This window comes from Melanostigma gelatinosum, assembly GCF_949748355.1.
Source record: "Melanostigma gelatinosum genome assembly, chromosome: 8".
NCBI classification, from domain to species: domain Eukaryota; kingdom Metazoa; phylum Chordata; class Actinopteri; order Perciformes; family Zoarcidae; genus Melanostigma; species Melanostigma gelatinosum.
The window spans coordinates 4,487,616-4,509,784 of NC_136641.1; the positions used below are offsets into that span (position 1 = coordinate 4,487,616).

General features: G+C 42.3%; 1 protein-coding gene across 1 annotated transcript; it reads left to right on the forward strand.

Annotated features, from left to right (window-relative positions):
- Positions 1-490: 490 nt before the first annotated feature.
- Positions 491-17,713, forward strand: LOC306781338 (LHFPL tetraspan subfamily member 4 protein-like; the record flags this gene model as incomplete). The annotated part of the gene is made up of 4 exons (XM_079274155.1): positions 491-899; positions 13,998-14,234; positions 16,220-16,236; positions 17,660-17,713. 4 exons carry the CDS (start codon positions 491-493, stop codon positions 17,711-17,713), a joined length of 717 nt encoding a protein of 238 aa, XP_079130281.1.
- Between the last annotated feature and the right edge of the window lie 4,456 nt (positions 17,714-22,169).

Below are 22,169 nucleotides of genomic sequence, written 5' to 3' on the forward strand. Positions count from 1 at the left end.
AAATATATTTTTTTGTTCTCTATCATTCATGGAGTAGCCCCGAGGAGACGCGCCTCAGACGGCAATGTTGAATCACTGGTCTTGGTCAATTATTCTTTAGTGGTGTAGGTAGGCTATGTTTTTTGTTTTGTTTTGTATTGCTTCAATGTAGCATTTTCTGCTCACTTATACATTTTTTTACAATGTTTATAGCCTCGTGATATCACGGACATATTTGCAGGTAGCGTTTTAACCGTGTGGTTATGTAGGCCTGTTTCAAACGCCTTTAAAAGCCACATACGAGGTAGCCAAAGTGTGTGTGTGTGTGTGGGGGGGGGGGGGATTTAGGGCGGATTTAGGGCGCTTTGATATCTGGAGAAGGGGGAACAAATCGGGGTAGTGAGAGGGGGCATTTTTTAAAGATTTTTCTTGTATGAGTCAAAACAAAGGAGGAGGACAGGGGGTGGAAAGAGAGGTACAAGGAGAGAAAATAAAGAAAAAACAACCAAACATGTTGCCTTCCCAAGAAGCCTCCAAGATCTACCATGACAACTACATGCGCAACTCCCGCGCCATCGGCGTGCTGTGGGCCATCTTCACGATCTGCTTCGCCATCGTCAACGTGGTGGTGTTCATCCAGCCCTACTGGATCGGCGACAGCGTCAGCACGCCGCAGACCGGCTACTTTGGCCTATTCCACTACTGCGTGGGCCCCGGGCCGTCGCCCAGCCGAGACCTCACCTGCGCGGGCAGCTTCGCTGACTTCGCTTCTATCCCGTCCAGCGGCTTCAAGGCGGCCGCGGTGTTCGTGCTGCTCTCCATGGTGCTGATCCTCGCCTGCATCGCCTGCATGGCGCTCTTCTTCTTCTGCAACACCTGCACCGTTTACAAGACCTGCGCCTGGATGCAGCTGCTGTGCGGTAGGGCAAACCTTGTCACTTAGCCTACAATGCCTTTTGATGAGGGGGGAAACCCCGTCCTAAACTCATTGACCCTCCTGTTTTAACTGCACGAACCGCCACCTTGCATCCAGGGGTGTTGGTGTTATATCACAATTTGAAATCTTTTATGAATGCATTTCTTTTTATGAATGCATTCTACTTTCCGATAACCGGATTGATCAGACAATCACTTTACCCACAGTTCACTGCTGCATTGACACCTTTTTCAGTCCCTGATCCACCAAAATCTGTCGGTCTCTAGAAGCTCAAATACATATCTTATTTTTATTCCAGACTATACATTTACATATACTTTGATACTATATGGACTCATGAGTCTGAATTAATAGTTGATTATTATACACAGAATACACACACACACACACACACACAAACACTCACACCAGCCGCGTGAGAGACTAACTGGTGTGACATCATCAAAACATCTTTACGGACTTCTGAGGTCAGTGTACTGGAGTGGCACCGGCTCGCGCTCCTGTAGAACTATCGTATCGCGTGAGAGTTCTTGCGGGTGGACGTGAGATTAAAAAAGGTGTTTGTGCAGCAGGTTTTCCATTTGCGTGAAAACCAACACGCTTTGGGTTAAAGCGCCGCAGGCCACGTTCTGTTGCGGTTAATTAGGATGTGTTTTAATGGATGCAAATGTCATTCGTTCATCCATTCGCAACTCGCCGTGCACAACGTGGTGTGATGTGATGTGACGTCGTTTGGGGCTTACGTCGCCATTTGATATGGGGTGAATCCAGGTCGATTGGATTACATGTACATCTTTATTGTTTTAGGACGGTGATGTTTTTGTCTCCTGCTCTCGTGTGCAGATTACAGTGCTACCTTCACGGACAATACAGCTTTAGCGATGGCGACAAGTGTAACTTTGACACATTTAGGTTTGTGGAGGTGCCAGAGCTGTAGCACATGAAGGTGGCGTTGTGTGAGAAACATGAGATAACATTATAAGGAATGCAATATTTAGTAATATTCAATTTAATTCACACAAACACAACAAAGAAAAATAATATCACTGTGCAGGGAGATGCAGAAAACCCGGCTTACTTTGAAGCCTCCACAATATTAAAATTTTACAAACACAAAATGAATGTACATGAGATATGACTATTTAATATTGATGACAAGGTACTTGAACAAGAAAGGATGTATAATAACAATAACAATACAGTATCAACAACAACCAAAATTATTATATGCTGTGTGTGTCAAATTCGGGTTTCATTTGATTACTAATAGTCCATCTACAAACGCCATTGTGTACAGTAGGGGGGGAAACTAACACTTATTTTCAAAAAAAAAAAAAAAAAACAAGTTGATTACTCGATAAATAATCAATTAAATCAAGAAGCAAATAGAAAGTATGTATATCACAAGTACCCTGAGCCCATGGTGACATAATATCTTGTTTTGAAAGATGATCAGTTCACAGAGAAATAGCAAATATTGACATTTGGAATCAGATCCTATTGTTTTGTTGCCCATTTTGCTTGAAAAATTACTTGACAAATCAATTTTGTAATAATCCTTGCAGATGATTGACGATCAACTAACTAATTGATTGTTCAACTGATTACTTCAGCTCTTCTTTCTTGTCTTTTTTAAGTTGTATTCCACTTTCAGGATAAAGACTCTGATGCTCATATTGACTGATTATTCGAATAATCCGCACAGGAACATTCTGCTCTGATGTATTGCTACTGTCTTCTTTTAAATTACACTGATCTCCAGTTATTTGTTTGCAACGGTTGTTGTCTCAGAAAAGAAACGGCTGAAATGAATTGAATCCACGGTGATCGAACGTCTTGTGGCCGAGAGAGTAAAGTGACCACGTCAGCAGGACTTAACCTCTGAGCAGCCAGAGCAGCACCTACCCCGATCTCTCTCATACGCACAGTTCTAGCGAGCCTCCTGTGTGCATCCGACTCCTTCATAAGCCGATCAATTTGATAAATAGGCCAGGCAGAATAGCGTGGGAGTCAGTTTTCTGTACGGAAAGAGTCAGCATACTAAATGAGAGGGAGGGAGGGAGGAAGGGAGAGACAGAGAGGGAGATCAGCACTTTCTTTCCTCCTGTATTGTTCCTTTCCTCATCCGCATCTGCCCACTCTGTCCTCTGTTCTGCCAAGTGTGTCGAAAGGGTTTTGGTGCTCTACAATCAGCATGAATCAGACAGAATAGCGGAGGTACCGATTTTTTTTCTACAAATCTTCATGACTTCACAGGTATTGAACCCAGGTCTCAGAAACCATGAATCAAGACACTGGGTAAAGAAAAGCAGCGGTGGATCTTTTTACAGAGGTAAAAGTAGCAAAGCTGCAGCGTAAAATCTCCCCATTACAAATACAACTCCTGCCAAGCCAACATTTTTGCACAGCACGATTATACACAAAGTTGAGGCAATAATGCAAATAGACACAACAAAACTACTTGATTATGTCTCGTAAAAACTCATGGTTTGGCTAAAAATGTGTAGGTTTTGTTATGTAACGTCACTAACATTTAAATGTAACATTGAAAGAAGTCAAAGCTGTTTTTTTGTTTCATTCAGGACACAAACAGCTGTCTACTGGGTGAAAGTCCTGTGTTTGTTTGATATACCTCCATTCTTTGTTTCTAAATCTAAATTGATATTTGCCTTCCCTTTAATCTGGGTGTACATGTCAGAGTTTGTGAAACTTAACGACTGTCCTTCCAGTGGATTCGTGCGATGTGTAGTGGAGGTAAATGGTCTAATGGGCTTGGCAGACCACCTTGGAGATGATAGTTTAATCATCCACTCTGCCCTGCTGGGCGTCGCGGCAGGTCTCCTGGCATCGCGCAGTGACAGAGTATACCGCAGCAAATACAGCGAGGGCCAATTTGGAGCGGCGGTGGCTGAGATACAGGCCAAATGGACTGAGAGTGTCAGTTAGGGAGCCTTTCGGGTCCCCGATCGCGATGGTCTGCGAGCATGCTACCGCAACAGGAAGGTGAAACCAAAATGTTCACCCAATGAAAATGTCCTCGTCCATTCACCCTTGTGTCGGCTTTAAGTACAGTACAGTGTTAACGTCCACATAGGACAGCGGTTTTACTCCTGTAGCTACATGTCAGAATTCTAAGTGAATGGTTCTCTCAAATTAGGGAAACTCAGCAACAAGTATGGCAAAAAAATCGATATCGTGGTCAACTAATGGGACTTATTGGTTCAATCAAATGAAAGATTGAAACCGAGGCCAAAACACTGGGGCGCAGACCTCTTGGCAGAGCAAAGTGACACAGTCGGTCTTGGCTTCCACGAGCTGAACATTTTCAGTTGGCCCATAAGGTCAATGCACTCGAAATATGTTGTTCACTTCGCCCATCCTCTCTATCTCCTCCCCCGTCTCCTCTCCTGTTTATGGTTCGTATCATTTCCTTCCATCCCTCCAGCAGAACTGAGGTACCAGCAAAGCTCAGTGGGCCACAAGCCATTGCAGCTTGATGACTCTCTTCTTATCCGCCATCAGCTCATGCCTCCATCTCTCTGTAACGTCTTTCCCTGTCTGTTGCAATATTAAACAGAACTAAGCAGGACATGGGCCGTGGCTCAGGGGAGGAGCTGTCCTGGGAGAAACGACCTGTCAGAGAATGGTCGGTTTGAGTGTGTGTGTGTGTGTGTGTGTGTGTGTGTGTGTGTGTGTGTGTGTGTGTGTGTGTGTGTGTGTGTGTGTGTGTGTGTGTGTGTGTGTGTGTATAAAAGCAATAGAGAAAAAACATGGAAATAGTAACTTGGAGGAATAGAGAGCGTGAATGAAAAACCTTCCAAGCTAAAAGGATTGGACATCATGTTTGGCATTATATTATTAAAGCTATTAAATCATTCATTGTTTGGGCCACTTTTTGCGGTAGCGGATCAATCTGAAAACACATGACCTTATGATATGAACAAAACAGTCCCCTATAGACGCCACACAAATAAGAACATTATCATTTGTGCGGAGTTGTCCTGCGTCCTGACATGGGGTTGATGAGAGCAGAGTCGGGCGGTCACAAAACTAAAAACAAGGAGCCAAAAGCTCTGTCGAGCTCAGGTGGACTGTGGGTGATCATCTTGACTTACGGGCAAAACTTTTCACATCATACATGTCAATTTGATAAATTGTTTTTCATAAGAATAGTAATTTGTGCAGCTTTAAGGCAACTATTAACCTGTGGCTAAGAGGTTGTGATGCATTTTGGTTCGCTGTTACCAATAGCGGGTTTAATGGCGAGGGAGGGCGGGGGAGTTGACCAGCCCTGGGTTTCACACGACTGTGACATGAAATATATTAAACAACGGTGTAGTTTAGATTGATTCATTTGACAAAATTGAGTCACAAGTGGCAGCATTCTGTAAATGAGAGGCATCCATGTCCCCTCTTAAATCTTTTCAGGGATTCTATGCGACAGTCTACAAGTCTATACTACTGCAAAGAAATATCAGGTGGACAGACTCTCTCAGACAGAAATTCTTTTGTGAATGCTCTTCTGTCATTAAGTCATTAGTAGGTTTGTCAGAATGAAACGGAACATCTACAACCGGACACCAACTTGTTTTCAATGATTGGTTGGTGTGTTTCTCTGTGTTAGCGAGAGTGACAGTGAACAGCGGAGCGAGTTGAGTGTGGTGGATTTGTGGCAACGAACTGTTCTGCTAATGTTAGCATGAGGGATGAACCGGCAATAATGCTGACTTCATCCATACTGTGATCAGATAGTTGACAGTGAGGATGGTATTTTTTTTTTGCTGTTTTTCCTGAGTAAAATCTTGTTTATTTATGAAGTCTGAACCGTGGCGTGCGCTCTACTCGGTGCCGAAGTGATGCTGATGTTGTTGCCGTGCATTACCGCTTGTTCCTCGGTGGTAAAGTAGCAATAAAGACCAGTGACATCTGTGCCTCCACAAATGTTAAGAAAAGCTTATTAATAAACAGACAATGATGGATTCCTTAAGAACAGACTGTAGTTAGTCAGTTGCAACATATCTGTGAATCAGCATTGTGACACTTAGCTAAATGTCTGTGATCGACTCCATATCATCTGCTGAGTAACAATCGATGTAACTAATCATGCCTTATAATGCCCGCTAGTACGTCTGTATTAGTTACAATCTTTCGATTCTTTCAAGTGGCCTGCTCACTCATCTGCACTCATCACATTCAGTGCACATTTACATTCATATTCATATCCATATGTCACATTATTAGCCAACAGCTCCACACTAGATGCTAGATGCCCCCAGAGCAGCTCCGGCTCCAAGAAATGCAGAACGGAAAAGTTGCTTAAATCGCCTGACACTTTGTTGCAGCCTGGACTCTTGTCAAAGGTCACTTCTTACATCTGCAGATACAGATGAATGGTTTAGTTTCGGCAACGAAAACATTTCGTTCAGATCAAGGAAAGATCGTAGTTACAGTTAACTTATTATTTGTGTGACATTGATGTAAGTGACAGGGTGCAAATTCCAGTGTTCTGCATGAAAGTAACACACCCATCCATCTCCCTGACCATCACACAAACTACATCCTACATCAACTGCAACATGAAGGTAAACACATAAATGCATCAATAATTCTTATGCATTCTCTTTTTATGTAGTATTCTGAAATGGGCTATTCTGCAGAATGAGTCGGCCTACTTTTGCTTTTGGTACAGAGTATATTTTGATGCTGAAACTGATGGACTTTTACTTGCAGCAGAGTATTTTTACAATGTGGTATTAGTGTTTATACCCTGTAGACCGATGCCACGCTGCTGGAGACCCAGGCTGTATTGCTGGGCCCGCTGGAGGGAGGGGAGGCACGGGAGAAGCAGAACCAGGACTGAGCGGGACAGGTTTGACCCTGCTCCAGTAAAACAAAAGGTTTTCTAAAGGGCGTCTGGTGCTCAGAAACCACTACCGCTTTTGTCCACAGGGAACCGCCAAAATCAAGACAAAATGAAAGTTCCTCGTAGTAGCTTTAAGTCATGACTGTATATAAAAAGTGGACGTAGTCATCATGACGCCACCCATTCGTTTATGGACTACCATTTTGAAGAATTGAGTTTGACGATTTTGTCGACGCCATCTTGGCTTTTTTGCAACCAATGAACGAAAGTTAGCATATTTGGAATGCGGAGAAGTGACGTAGAGACATATACGGCTCTGGTAGCGGCAGCGAGCTGTCAATCACAGTAAGCCCGCCCTAAAGCATCCCCTGCTTCATGGTCTGTTTGACTCTAAATGGACCATAATGTACTAAATGAACATCATGCTGTATTGAAGAAGACTTGAAACTAGAGATTGAGACATAAACTCATGTTTACAATGTTTACTGAGGGAATAAATCAAGAGAGAAGTAGAGTCATTTTCTCATAGACTTCTATACAACCAGAGGAGTCGCCCCCTGCTGGACACTAGAGAGAATGCAAGTTTTAATACAATTGGCTTCAGTTACTTCAGGTTGCCGCCTGCTTTTAGTAAAGGACCTGAATACCTCCTCCCCCACTGATAAATACTTGATAACCCACAACGTAATGACTCTCTTTTTGCAGACAGTTTTGTTGTTTAGTTTGCAGACTAACAAATCCTTATGAACTTCTTCATTTTGAAAAGGAGAAACACAGCGTTTGATGAATAACCAATGTTCTCTGTTCTTGCTCTTTGTCACTCTCTCACGTGTACACACAGACCACCCACCTTGTCCATTTTTATTCTTACAAGCAGTGTGAAGTGTACCGTACATGTCTTAATGCAAAGGGAAAACGAACAAGAGCGCGTGTGTGTGACAAAATGAGGGAAACACAGCGAGTGAATGGGTGTGTGTGTTCAGATCATCGAGCAAGACAGCGGGTAAATGTGTACGTGACGGTGTGAGGGTTAAATTATTAATGATAATGTTTGGAGCTCGTTTTTTTTTTCCCGCACTACCAAACATGGAAAGAGTGCATACGTGTGTTTTGTCGTTAGTCCATGTGTACACGCTCAGATCGCTCGGTAGCACTGTTGCACACATGTGAACCAACTCACCAAACATCAGTTTCCTGCAGGAGCTAAATAGATGCTACAGTGGTCGAGTTAAATATAGAACAGAGAAATAGAGAGAGAGAGAGAGAGAGAGAGAGAGAGAGAGAGAGAGAGAGAGAGAGAGAGAGAGAGAGAGAGACAGAGAGAGAGAGAGAGAGAGAAGACGATCCCCGAGGGATATCCCTCTCTCTCTCTCTGAGATTTCTGGCTGGCTTTTCCCAACCAAAACGTACAACAAAACGTGCATGTTTTAATTATCAGCCACTTAATAAATAATTCCAAAGTCACCGGGGTGTTTCTAAAAATACCCTGACAGCTGAATAATGGATTCTTTTGACCGTCTCTGCGTTGTCACTCACTGTGTGTGTGTGTGTGTGTGTGTGTGTGTGTGTGTGTGTGTGTGTGTGTGTGTGTGTGTGTAAGAAAATAAGCAGAAGAAAGAATGAGAAAGCCCCTGAAGCATGTTGATGAGATGTAGAAGTACGAGTGGAGAATTTCTCCACAATACATCATCCATGCTCCTCATTAATATGTCATCTTTATGGAGTAACGTACTGTATGTGCCTCAATCTGAACAAAAAGATGGATTATTCATTCTCTTTCAGGATTTTTAGTGTTAAACAAGCTATTTTCTTCTGAAGATGATGATGATGATTTGCAGCTTATACAGCTTCATCATAAACACTGGATAAGCTTCATATTGGAGGTACTTTGCGGATTGTTTTCTAAGGCAATCGATGGCGGCGTTTGTCGTCTTGCTTTATTTAGGACACGATGAACGGACAGCCGACCCCCACAGATGTCTTCCGTGGGGATCGAACCTGTCCGCATTCTCACGTGCCAGCTGACCATTTGGCTCACCCAAATAACAAATCTATTTATGAATTAGATGGATTGGCCAGAGGGTATCTTTGATCCCTCAGTATCTCACAGAACTGCTTTGCGTTGCTCAATAAAAAACTGAGATGACACATGATATGGTTATATGTAAGCCACTGCACGCTCCTCAGCTGGTGAAGGAGGCTGGGATGAGTGAGGAGATGATCAAGGAAGAGAGAGGGGAGAACGGAAAGGCTGGCTTTTCAATACCAACAAATTCGTTTGGCATTATGTTTAACATTTTTTACTTACTTGGTGGATTTATAAAATTGAAAGGGTTTATCAGAAGCTCAGCTTACATTCCAAAACTATAATTATATTCATATTCAAACAGAAAAAGCACAGATAATTAACACTACGTAGAAGGAGTGAAGGAGTGGAAGGATAGAGTGAAAGGGGAAAAGAAGGGTGAAAGCCCCGTGCCAAGTGGGCCGGTGAACCCTGGTGCGAGCAAGATCCTTGTAAAGTGCCCCCTCAGCAATACACACACACACACACACACACACACACACACACACACACACGGGCTTTGGTGTTTGTTCCACCAAAGCAAGATGTAATATTTAGCACAAAGGGAAATGATTGGTTCAGGAGAATGAAGTGTCAGGCCATGGCTCTGCATCCACATTGTCAGGAAGCCTAAACTTAAGCACGTCGGACAAGTTTCATGCCAGATGAGGAAACATTCATCAGAAAGCCATAAAACACGTAACCCGACGTTCTTTACCCAGTTATTGATTTCTATCAGCTCTCATCTATGCTAATATCTCGCATAAAGGTCATAAAAGAAGCTAATACCATGATGATTTCCCCCGACGATTACGTCCATCGCTCTTCTATTCTCTCACTACTTACCGTGTTATCATCATTGTGCTCTCTTCCATTACATTCTCTCATTATGCCGGCAATCATTCGGACGGAGGAGCGGTCGCATTTTCCAAGCTGCGTGTGTCTCGGCCTGAGATGCGACTCCTCGCGTTTGCGTGGTGCTCTCCGGTGCACAGAGAGGTGGTGACTCATCTGATATCCGCCCTCATCATGTTGCCACTACTTCACCATTCGCTCATGATGGATGGGTGGTGGGAGAAACACAGGGTCTTCAGAGGGAATCACTAATGTGCCAGGGTAATACACTCAGATCCATCCGCTTCAGACCCTACGAGCATAACATGTTCCTGTCCTTGTTCAATTCTTACCCGGACCTTTGTCTCGCTGTATTTCCTGCCATTTTTATACCGTAAGCTGTCCGATGAAGGCACCAAACCTCAGTAGCAATAACATGAAAGAGCTTGGAATACTGCTGTTTATTTTCCCCAGAGAAGGTTTTTTGCACACAGCCAATCAAATCCCTTGAATTTTTAAATAGTTACAGTTGCATCAGCGAATGGAAATCTTTTTGTTTTCTTACATCTCTGTATCGACAGCAAGAGAGAGATCAGTAGTGTCTGAACTCCTTGTTTACTCCTCCGTTCTACATGTCGGCCCGTGATCTCTCAACCACTATACGCCTCGTTCCACACAGCAGCTCCAGTGTTTGAACGCAGCCCAACATCCTTCAACAGGCACACATGGCATTCAAAATATTCACAGTTGCACACCAGTTAAGTTGCGGACGTTGAATCTTCTGAACATTTCTTTGGACCGAAGCGTAATAATCTTCAACTCAACGCCAAATCCGTTTAAATGTCCATGTGTATGAAGGTAGATTTGTGTCTTTATTACGCAAACAAACGTTTTTTTTTTTTTATACTTCAATATTTTTATTAAGGTTTTTTTGTTAGTTTTTTTTGTTGCAAAGAAAAACAAAAACACATCCTAAACAAGTAAAAAATAAAACTAACAATTCATGCACCTGGCAAAAGGCCAGGAGGAAATACATTTGAACAAATAATTAAATTAAACAAAAACAAAAAACAAAATACATCAAAACAACCATGCAGCATGCCAACAACATTGTCCGTCACTCGTGTCAACCACAACTCCAGGATCAGATATCAAAATGATGTATTGGAAGCTGTGTGTATTCTACACACAGCAATATTTATGTTAAGGTCTAGATTTTCACAGATGAAGTAGCATTCTGTTTGAAGCGAGTACCTGTCTTCTTAAAAGATATCAGCTTCAGCAATGAACAGAGTAAAAAACAAATAAAAAAACCCTGTATGAGGTTAGGGAGGGAAAATCACCAGCCAAGTTCTTATTCTGACAAATATTTGGTCCATTTTGTCCATCTTGCTATGTATGCGTCTTTCCTTAATCTCAGTAGGAAAGTCAGTCTTTCCATATCATGAATTTCATGATTTCAATCCAATTTTCGACTGAAGGTGGTTCGGTTTGTAGCCACTTGCAAGTAATAGCTTTTTTTTGCTGCTACCGTTAATATTTTCATGAGGTATCTGTCGTTTCCTGTTATTCCTTCTGGTAGATCACCCAAATAAAGTGACTTGCATGTGAATAAGATCTGCTGCCCAAGAATATGCTGCATAATTGTCCAAGCGTTTTGGCAGAATGTTTGTATCTTGGAGCAGCACCAGAAGATATGGTGGTGATTTGCACAGCCCTCCCCACAATCTCTCCAGCATGTATGGTTTATTGAGACCAAGTATGTCTTCATTTTAGGGGTAATAAAGAAACGAACAAGGTTCTTTCAGCTAAATTCACGCCAATACATTGAACAGGAAGTAGTGAACACGGTTCCACACATATTCTCCCATTGCTGACTGGATATTTGATCTTCTAGTTCTTTCTCCCATCTCTCCTTGACATATGTTGTGGTAGTTCCTCTGCCCTTTGTGATTCCCTGGTAAAGTTTTGAAACGACTGATTTGGAGCTGCCAATGTATGCCCGTACTATTCATTTTATTATTTCATTCGGTTCCATATTTACCTCATGTCTCTTCATTTCTTTTGAAAAGTACTGCCGTAACTGTAAATATCTGAAGAAATCATAATTTTCTAAATTGTATTTTTCCTTCAATATCTGGAAGCTGTGTAATGTGTTTTTCTCCATTATTGTACAGAAAGCAGTAATACCTTGTTTGGTCCGTTACCTGAATCTAGAATCTATACTATTTGGTGTAAATTCTGTGTCATATGCAAGCCATCCAAGTTTTCTTAACTGGGTCCACAAATTGAATTGCTTTACAACGTCAAACCAGGTGTGCAGGGTGAATGAGACAATGGGGTTCAGTTGGGCGCGATAAGTTAACATTAATTTGTGGTCTGCGATCATTGCTTGTACTGGAATACCTTTGCATTCATTGCCCATCTCCTTCCACTTAGCCTCGTAACCATTATCACACCAAAGAACTAGTATTTTTAATTGGGCGGAATGGAAATACTCTCTAAGGTTAAGGAGAGACATACCACCTCCCTCCTTACTGATGCTTAACGTGCTATATTTAACCCTTGGTTTCCTTCCGTTCCAAATGAATGTGGAGATCTGTCTGTCCCACTCCTGGAATTGTCTGGCTGAGATTTTAACTGGTAGTGACATAAATAAATACAGTAGTCTAGGTAAAATGGACATCTTTATAATATCAATTCTCGCACTTAAGTTCAACAGCGGTGTTGACCAATTACTCAGATCTTCTTTAATTTTTTTGTTTACAATTTCATAGTTTCTTTTATACAGATCACTAGTACAGTGAGTTAACCAAATTCCGAGGTATTTAATTGCTTTTTGTGACCAGTTAATGGGGATCTTTTCCTTTATAAAAGGTGAAGGATTGTAATTAAATGGTAATATTTGAGTTTTTTGCATATTTAATTTGTATCCTGAATATGTACCGAATTTATCAAGGAGTTCCAAAAGGTTGAGAAGGCAGATATCTGGGTCACGGATGTATAGTAATACATCATCAGCGTATAACGCTATCTTATGTTCCTTATTTTTTATCAGAATTCCTTTTATATCGCAGCTTTCTCTTATTGCTTGTGCCAAGGGTTCCATGTAGAGTGTGAAAAGAGTTGGAGAGAGGGGGCACCCCTGACGAGTGGATCTTTCCAATTTTATGCGGTCAGTAAGACGTCCATTTATTTTGATTCTCGCTGTTGGGGCAGAATATAGAGCTTTAATACTGTTAATTGACTTTTCGGCGAAACCAAATTGTTCTAAAACCAAAAACAAATATTCCCAGCTCACGCAATCAAAAGCTTTTTCAGCATCTAGGCTAACTAGCACAGCATTTGATTTGGTTTCGCCGATATTGTCTATAACATGAAGAGAGCGTCTAATATTATCTTGCGTTTGCCGTCCCTGGACAAACCCAGTTTGGTCGCTATCAATTAGGTCAGGAATGAAGGAGTCCATTCTCCTAGACATGATGGATGCATACAATTTGTAGTCCTGGTTACATTCAGCAGCGTATGCCCCGCCCACTACACCCAACTCAGCTTTTGGCTCCAAAACATTTGGTTCCAAAGCTTTTGGATTCAAAACCAAAGCTTTTAGTTTTGAAACCAAAGCTTTTTTTTCAAACAAAGATTTTATTTTCATGAGCAAAACTAACAAATAAATTATTCTCAGTTTATATATTTGCTTTTAAAACTTTTTTCTTTGCTTTTAAAACTTTGTTTTTGCTTTTAAAACTTTTTTTGTTTGTTTGCGTAATAAAGACACAAATCTACCTTCATACATGTGTACCACAAGTGATGTTGCCCGTAGAAAAGACATGTGTGGTCTGGAGTGAAGATGCAGCGTAATGTAAAGTGCTGTATTTTATCACAGACTGTATATAAGAAGTGGAAGTAGTCATTGTGTCCATTGGTTTGTGGACCACCATTTTGTAGTTTTGCAACCAGAGGAGTTGCCATTAGCCATTAGAAAGAATGCAGGTTTAAGGCACCTCTACGTTGGCTTCGCTTTCCAACGTGGAGGTTGCTGCCTGCGTCACATGCTGCTCTGCATATCAATGATGTGATAATTATCGAATTTACTGGTCTAAATGTGTTAAACTAGCTTCATTATTAGCTTGTCATATTTTTCAAGATATGCTCAATTTGTCGAGCACATTTTTCTCCCTCAACTTCTACTCTTCCCCTTCTGTTGTTTAGAATCTCTCTTTCTTTGTCTCCAACCTTACTCCTCCAACACCACCATTACACTCTCTTTATCGTGCTCCTGTAATCTCTAATCTCTCCTCCTCTGTGTCCTGCTGCAGGAGTGTGCCTGGTGCTGGGTTGCATGATCTTCCCCAACGGATGGGACGCCGAGGTGATCCGGGACATGTGCGGGGAGCGGACGGGGAAGTACTCCCTGGGCGACTGCTCTGTACGCTGGGCCTATATGCTGGCCATCATGGGCATCCTGGACGCCCTCATCCTCTCCTTCCTGGCCTTCGTCCTGGGAAACCGGCAGACAGACTTCTATCTTGATGATTTGCAGATGGACAACAAAGGTCAGTGAAGGCATTCTCCACCAATCTATGATCCATGTAGGAGACATGGAAATAAGGAGTGGCATTGGTTTTGCATGGCAGGGTAGAATAATCATTTTAGTCGAACATAACTCTGTATGGATAGAAAAACATATTATAAACAACTCGGAGATTGGATTTATGCTTTGTTGTCAGTGTTTTCAACCAGCAGGCTTTACTCATATACAGGAGAACAGACTTTGAGGGTGAGGACTTATGATGAGGTTGGGATATGTGTGGGAAGACTTTGGCTGCCTGGGGTTGTTGGAGAGTCGCTCCTAACTCTGATATAACGCTGGTAGAAACTGATCTCCCGCACATTGGATGTGCAAGTCCTAAATGCTCTTCTTTTGTTGGGCTGTCCTCTTCTTTGTCCTCCAGACAAGCGCTGTTTAATGGTCTAATCAGCCTGGATTCAGCTTTTTTTAGACATTTAAAAAATAGCATGGGTATTTGATGAAATTGAAAAAATAGTATACATCGATCAAAGGACTTATTACACAATATTATATAACTATTGGCAGATTTTTTCCCCACTTAAAATGAACATGTTAAAAAGTGACACAGGAGTGTGCTATAGGTGCCCAGTTGGCCTCTAGGCCTCTAAAGGGACAGTGTGTAGGATTTGGTGGCATCTAACAGCATGGTTGCAGATTGCAATGAACTGAACCTGCTCTCTCCTCACTTTCCAAGACTGCGATAACAAGAGCCGCTGCATCCACACCATAATAACACTAACTTAGGAGAAAACTAAGTCGGACGGCGGATGGTTTTTCCCCTCTGCGGCTCACGTTACCTCAGTTTCACAATTGTGTCAGAGAACTACGGCGGCCTTCAGTTTTGTTTGTTCGGTTTGTCCATTCTGGGCTACTGTAGACACATGGCGGGGCAACATGGCTTACTGCTTGAAGAGGGCCAGCTCCCTATGTAGATATAAACGGCTCATTCTATGCAAAATTGCACTGATAAAAACAAACAAAAAGACTTATGAATATTATAGATGCCCCTAAATGCCACACAGTGGCCCTTTTAACTGTAAGGCAATTAACGTGAACAAGATTTGCACCGGTCGAAAACTAGACGACACACCAACCTCACCTCAGCAACTTCAGCCACATTGCTCTCAGTGTTGTGTTCAGTCGTTTCTCCAGCCTCCGGAGGGCTTCTGACAGTTTGCACGATGTTGCGTCAGGACACTTGAATTGCATTGTTTCAGCAATGTGCAAAGGGAAAGAGGAAGAGGAGCAAAGGAACGGCAGGAGAAGGCATTGGAGGGGCAAGAGTAAAAGATACAATGCCAAACAATAAAAAGTCTCCTTGCGTGAGGATCGTGCGTTAGATTTGACACAACGTGCAACAACACAAACAGAACCAGAGCGAGGGTGAAAGATGGATCCGTGACATGAGAGGACTGAGGGATATTCAGGCAGAGTAGAAGAGCGGAGTAAAGAGGTCGAGAGGGAAAAGTGACATAAGACGTCTCGGTTCTCTCCGCCATGGTTTCCATGGTAACTGGAGATGTTCCAGAGCGTGGGCGTGTCTTTCCGTCTTCATCTGATTAACCTCATTGACAGTGTCACTGATTCTTTTTTTTTTACACATTCGATGCATCTCGTGCTTCGCTCGCATTTCTTTCACATAAATAAATGTTTTCTTTTGCTTCTTTATATAAAATTCCAAAACAAAACTGTGTGACAACCTGCGGACAATCCATGAAAGCGTTTGTATCGTCGTGTGACGGACAAAAGTTGAAAAAGCAAAGTTCAATAATGAGAAGAAAATGAAATGAATGAAAACTGTGGCAGCACAGAGGGTCATTTTATTGATTTAGTTCATCATTAAGCCTCATCATGACCTAAATGCCTAACTCCTACATAAGCAGATTCATGTTTTTACACAGGCATGCACTTCTTCTGCTCTTGCCTCACCGTGTCTGTGCCAACACTTTTGTTCTTTTTTTTGTGCAGATTTTGCTGTGTCGAGGGTAAGTTGACTTTTGCCTTCTACATTTCCATTCTACATTTCCATTCTACATTTCCATTCTACATTTCCATTCTGCATGAGCCTCTGAGCATGGTACAGCGCTCCTCCGCGTTATGTGGCTGACAGAGGTGGTGGAGGCGTCCTTCGTCCGACTCATAAATCATCCCACAGATTGCAAACCCAAGCAGATTGTTTGATCATTTATTGCTGAGAGACAGTAATACCAGTGATTTATTGTTGCATGCCATCGCTCCGTATGCTGCCCCCATAGCCACACCCACCGCCCATATGTCTCATATGACTACCGTGTATATGAACTATTATCGGTATTATTTCAAATTAAAAAAGCATATCCAAACAGACTTAAATATGTTGGAGTTGAGAGACGTAGTCAGCTTACAAGCTAATTCCGAACCAATGAAAAGCTAAATTGTGTGTTTACCTGCATTCAGCCAAAGCCTACTCTGACGTGATTGATCAACACTACTCGGACTACAAACGGAAAACCAGAACACTTGCGATACCAAATGTATTGTCCTGTTCCATAAGGCAGAACGTGTTTACAGAGATTCACTTTTGGAGTAACGCAACCCAACATCACGCTGCGGCTGCCAATCACATAAGAGCTGTACAACCCAGCCACGAGGGGAGATCGGCACGCAGTCGCTCGGTGTTAATGGGCCATTAAATGACACAAGTGCAAAATGTTTTCCAAGATGCGCCAAAAACCCCACAGCACTCATCATCAGACAGCCAGCTGCAGCAGACGACGACGTGACCAGCAGTAGACCGACTATTATGGGAAAGTAGAATGACACTGAACGAGTGCAGGAAACGATGCATCCCCTGCTCCTCTCTTTGCGTCAATTTACCGAGTTAGGAATTTCTTTTTCCCGTAGATATTCATACGGCACGACTTTGTTGTGTTGATGAGCTTTAACTTGAAATGGGAAAACAACATGGACTCTAAAAGGAGATGTCTTGTTTTTAATTGCTTATTTAATTTACTTGCTTATTAGGGCGACCTTGGCGCACTGGGTTAAGAGGTTGTCTGGGAACCGGAAGGTCAACGGTTTGATCCCCGACTGGGACGTGTCACGTGTCGAAGTGTACCTGAGTAACACACTGAACCCCCGGCTCCCCGGGCGCCTGTCATTGGCAGCCCACTGCTCCCTATATACAGGGATGGGTCAAATGCAGAGAAAAATGTCCCCCTTAAAGGGATAAAGATAGTATAAATTCTATTCTATACTAACACGTTTTGAGTTGTTGTTCAGACCCGAGGAGGACGATCCTGAGTCGGGAAACTCATTTTTTCAATTATTCCGCCACCGCTACCTACTTACTACCTTTGAAACGTTTATTCTTGATGTTTCTCTCTCGTAAATCAGTATAATGAGGATCCTCTGTGTTCTCCTCTCCAGATCGAGGTGCGGGACAGAAGAGAGCCGAGGTACGGAGTGCAGCGTCTTCACTGAGGGCAACAATGGCACTGGACACAACTCCTCTCTTCTTCTCCTCTGCTCTCCTCCCTTCCTCTTCTTCTCGTCCCTCCAATGATCAGGATATCGCCCAATCTTAATACCGACACCAAGTGTACAGGATTCTTCAACAAAACAAAAAAATGAACAAACAAACAACTGAAAGACAGTGGGATAAACTATATTTTCAACAAAAAATAAGTTGTACAGTGCATTTAAAACTCGACTTTCTCAACGAAAACGTTTATGATGAAAAAAAAAGGAAAAGATTTACGGTATTTAAAGTCTTGATTTGTGTGAGAAATCCAATCCTTAAGATGAAGAACCATCATGTCCATGTATGATTTACACCATTTATTTCAAATATTGCTATTTAACGGCTTTTGAGTTTGTCTTTCTGTACATTCGTGGCTGGAAGAGGATTACTGGCATTAACGGAGTCGAGTACAGCAGCAGGTCCATTATTAAGCACTTGCTGTCGTACCATGTTAAATATACATTTTTATAGTAAAAATACTGAGACCAAGAGTCTACAGGAAATCCTCCCCCTTATAAAGTAGCGTAAAAGTAGCCAAACTGGAATCTATTGGGTCTCATGCAAGAACATTTCAGAATGTTCCCTTTTCTCTGGGAGGTTACAGTATGTCGGATGACTGTTCCGCGTTGGATTTAGCACATTTTTGAGAAGTTTAATCCAGATCAGTGGGCGCATAGTCACCGGTCCCAAAGTGAGTTTCATTCACAAAAATGTTACCAAAGAGTAAAAAGAAGAAGCTTCAAGTCCTGCTGTCGGAAACCAGCAGACAAAAAGCAGCAGTTTAAGTAGTTTTATTGAAAAAGGGCCCGAAACGATGCCGAACCGCGCCAAAAAAAAGAGAATGGTTCGACATTGTGTGAGATGCTAAAATAACATTGAGCTAAAGCAAAGCAGACCGTGAGATGGGAGGAGCTCAATGCAAGAATAGAAAGATGAGAGAATGTTATACAGTAGAAGATGTTCCAATACTGTGAGACCCCTGTAAAACGACCTGCAGAACAATAACTTAAAAAATGATGTTCCCATACAACTACTTTTGGTTTGACATTGGGCATAAACAGCGGCCTCCTGGGTGAAAGTCCTGTTTGTTTGGTCCATCCATCCGCGCCGACCTCCTCCATTCGCAGACTTTGATCAGAAGGTATTTGTGAAACAACTAAGGTAAATCAGCAGAAATTAAGTTTTTGTATGGGATTGAATTTTTACGAGATTTGAATAAAGACTTTGAGGCAGCTGACAGGGTGAGCAACTACACTGAAGAAGTTGCCGTCAAGAAATAGGCAAACGTTTTTAATGACTTTGGCAACATATTGAACTTCAAATCCATTGAAACACAGGCATTACAACAAGCTATTTCTCCCTGTGGAGAAATGCAGAGTTTCTGTTCTCGACTGGTGCATCGGGTCTGGACTACTCTGCTATTTTGTCCGTCTGAATTAAAAAATGAATCTGTTCCGACTGTGCAAAGGATTCTTGCATGAGGCCCATTGAGTCTAAACTTTCTGGAATCAGCCAATAAAATAGCCGCCATATGTTACAGCAACAAAATAGTAATGTCAAAAAAAGGAAATCACTGATGTAGCATTGTGACATGCCACGATACACCCCGATTATTGTCGCCACGGCAACAGTGAACCTCGATGTAGCGCTCAAGACGAAGCCACTAGTGTTGGCGGTTGTGATTAGAAACACCTCCAACGTGAGTTATGTGCCGACACGTTTGTGATCAAGTTGGAATTTCTATAGGACAGCCCAGAGGGGATTGGCCGACACACCCAAGATGTCTGGTTGTTAAATCATATGAACGGGTGCTGCTTTGAACTAAACATTGACACCTGCTCCATAAATAGGAAAATACCTGCAAGAGCATTCTTTGCTTGGTCCGGTGGCGCTGCCAGGATGAGGTCAGTGACTCAACATTGTACCCATGAGCACAGCTATGGCCTCTGTAGGCAACGACTCCGGTTGTCATGATATCAGTGACCAATGTGATGCTAACATGTGACAAGCTGCGGTTGCATGGTACGATAAAGCTGGCTGCTGGAATCCAGAGCGCCAGGGGGCTCTTAGCCCTCTCAGAGCAGCACTTCAGGCTGATTTACTATCACTGAACCTCCTGAGGCACCAAAGCTGGGTCCCAGTCGTCACGCAAATGAAGTTAGTTGTGTAATAAAAGCACAAAAGTAATTGTTTCATATAAGAAATTTGCATGCTTTGCCCATTTGGTGGGTTGATGGTCAACCCTGAGAAGTAATTGAATCCATTCAACTGATAGCTCAACCACACACGGTGATCTGCGTCCTCCAGCGATGAACCTAATGGACCTTTACTGCGTCATATTTGACTGTAGTCTATGTTACCCTTTGTTAGGGACGCACTGTTGACAATAGTATTCATCTTAAAATATCCAGGCTGCTCTCATCCTGCGTCCGTAGCTATACAAAGCCACGCTCTGTATTTCCGTAGATGTCTTACGAAATAAAATCCTATGTAATCCACGTAATCATGAAGCAGACCACAAAAGCCCACAGTGGGCAGGAGGGAGGGTCAGCCAGGAGACTGCTGTTCCTTCTCCATGTGGAACGAGAACTTCAACGATGATTTATTTGTCACGTAACTTGCACACTTCAGAAACGGCACATCTGTACTTATTTGAACCCAAACTGTGATCTTTTCCTAAACCTAACTAAGTAGTTGTGTTACGTTGAAATACGTTGAAATATCAGAGGACGCCGTTTGCTTTTACAAAACAATAAAGCAGTTACAAACCGGAACAATTTGACCTTATCATTTCCTACACATAATATAACGGGTTAATAAACAGTAAGCCAGCCAGTCTCCTACAAAATTACGTTCCCATACAACTGAACTGAATTCTATATTACGTTTGGAGGGGAACGTATTTTCTTCCAGTTCACGGTCGCAGTTTTAAAACATGTGGTTAACAAAACGCAACACGGCTCTTTGGTTATGTTGAGTAAAACATCATGAATTTGGCTTTAGGAAATTACATTTGTTACGTTGTTTGAGTTTGTAAAAGAAGTCAACGTTGGTTTTGGTTTCACATGGCACACAAACAACGGTCTCCTGGGTGAAAGTCCGACGTTGATCCAAACCTCCTCCCTACATGGAGTTCTATGGACTATGATTAGAAACTTATCTGGGGGTGAAATTACATTTCCCTGAACGTGAACGTTTTCGATGAACAAGAACGTAATTTTCAGGAGACCTAATGTCAGCCAGATATTGGCCTAATAGGTATTGGTTATGGGTGCATCCCTACACTATATACGTATAATGAGCAGATAGCTAGATGTGTAGTTTTTTTCAGAACGGTAGCTAGCTAACTCTCAGGAAGCTGTGAACACAGTACTGTACTTAAGGCTCATGACGGAAACGATGAACAAACACGAGTCGGGCCTTTTCAGTGTTGTGATGTGGTCATCTGGGCCGAATGACACATCACACGTCCCTTGTTAGTACAGATTTAGTTGTAACACATTTTAGTACAGTAGTACTATGTTTTTCCAAGCTGGGCCTTTAAGACAATATGAAAACAGCCCTTATGCTGTCCTGCACAGACCTTAGCCTGCGTCTATCAACCATGTTGGGGTGGAAGTGGTGGGCCCCTCATTCAAGAAAGGTTTCTTTCACTTTAACCTTGAAGTGAGAGAGTTGAAAAAAAAGAAGATACGGTAGAAACAATTGAAGTGAAATCTACGAACCTCATCCATTTGGTATTGCAAGAAATTTGCTTTGATATGTACTCGCTGAGACGTCAGCATGGTGATTTTTTATTTGATATATATCTGATGGTATCAAAGGCGTATTGTGATTAAGATATCCGCTACAGCGTGCATCTCTCATTTGGGAATTCTTTCACGGGCCCAGGACATACTTTACAAGAAAAGAATATACGAAAAAGGAGATAAAGAAGAAAAACAAAAGCCCTGAGACCGAAGGGTCACGTCAGGCTTCCTGTGTGACCACTGGTCGGGTCTCCTCGACGATGAACTGAAACATACCGTAACAAGGACCTGACAGTACCTTAAAACCCCGGTGAGCACATATTTGTACCACTCCAGGTGCCTCTAGAACTCTTGATTCCATTCAGATGTGCTGCAGAACCAGCTAAACAAGTAGTGACACTGTAGCTGTTTTTCCGACTGAAGACACACTGACCCAGATGGGTTTCACTGCAGATGTGAGGTCGATTCAGCTTCAAGTCGAACAATTCAAACTAAAAGTATTTTATAACCCCCCCCCCACACACACACACACACACACACACACACACACAGTTATTTAGCTTGATCCTGGGAAACATTTTGATATAGAACTTTTTAAAACCGTCACTTGACTTTGTGTTATCTTCAGTTTGATTGGACTCCAAAAGCTGAATTTACCTCAATCTTG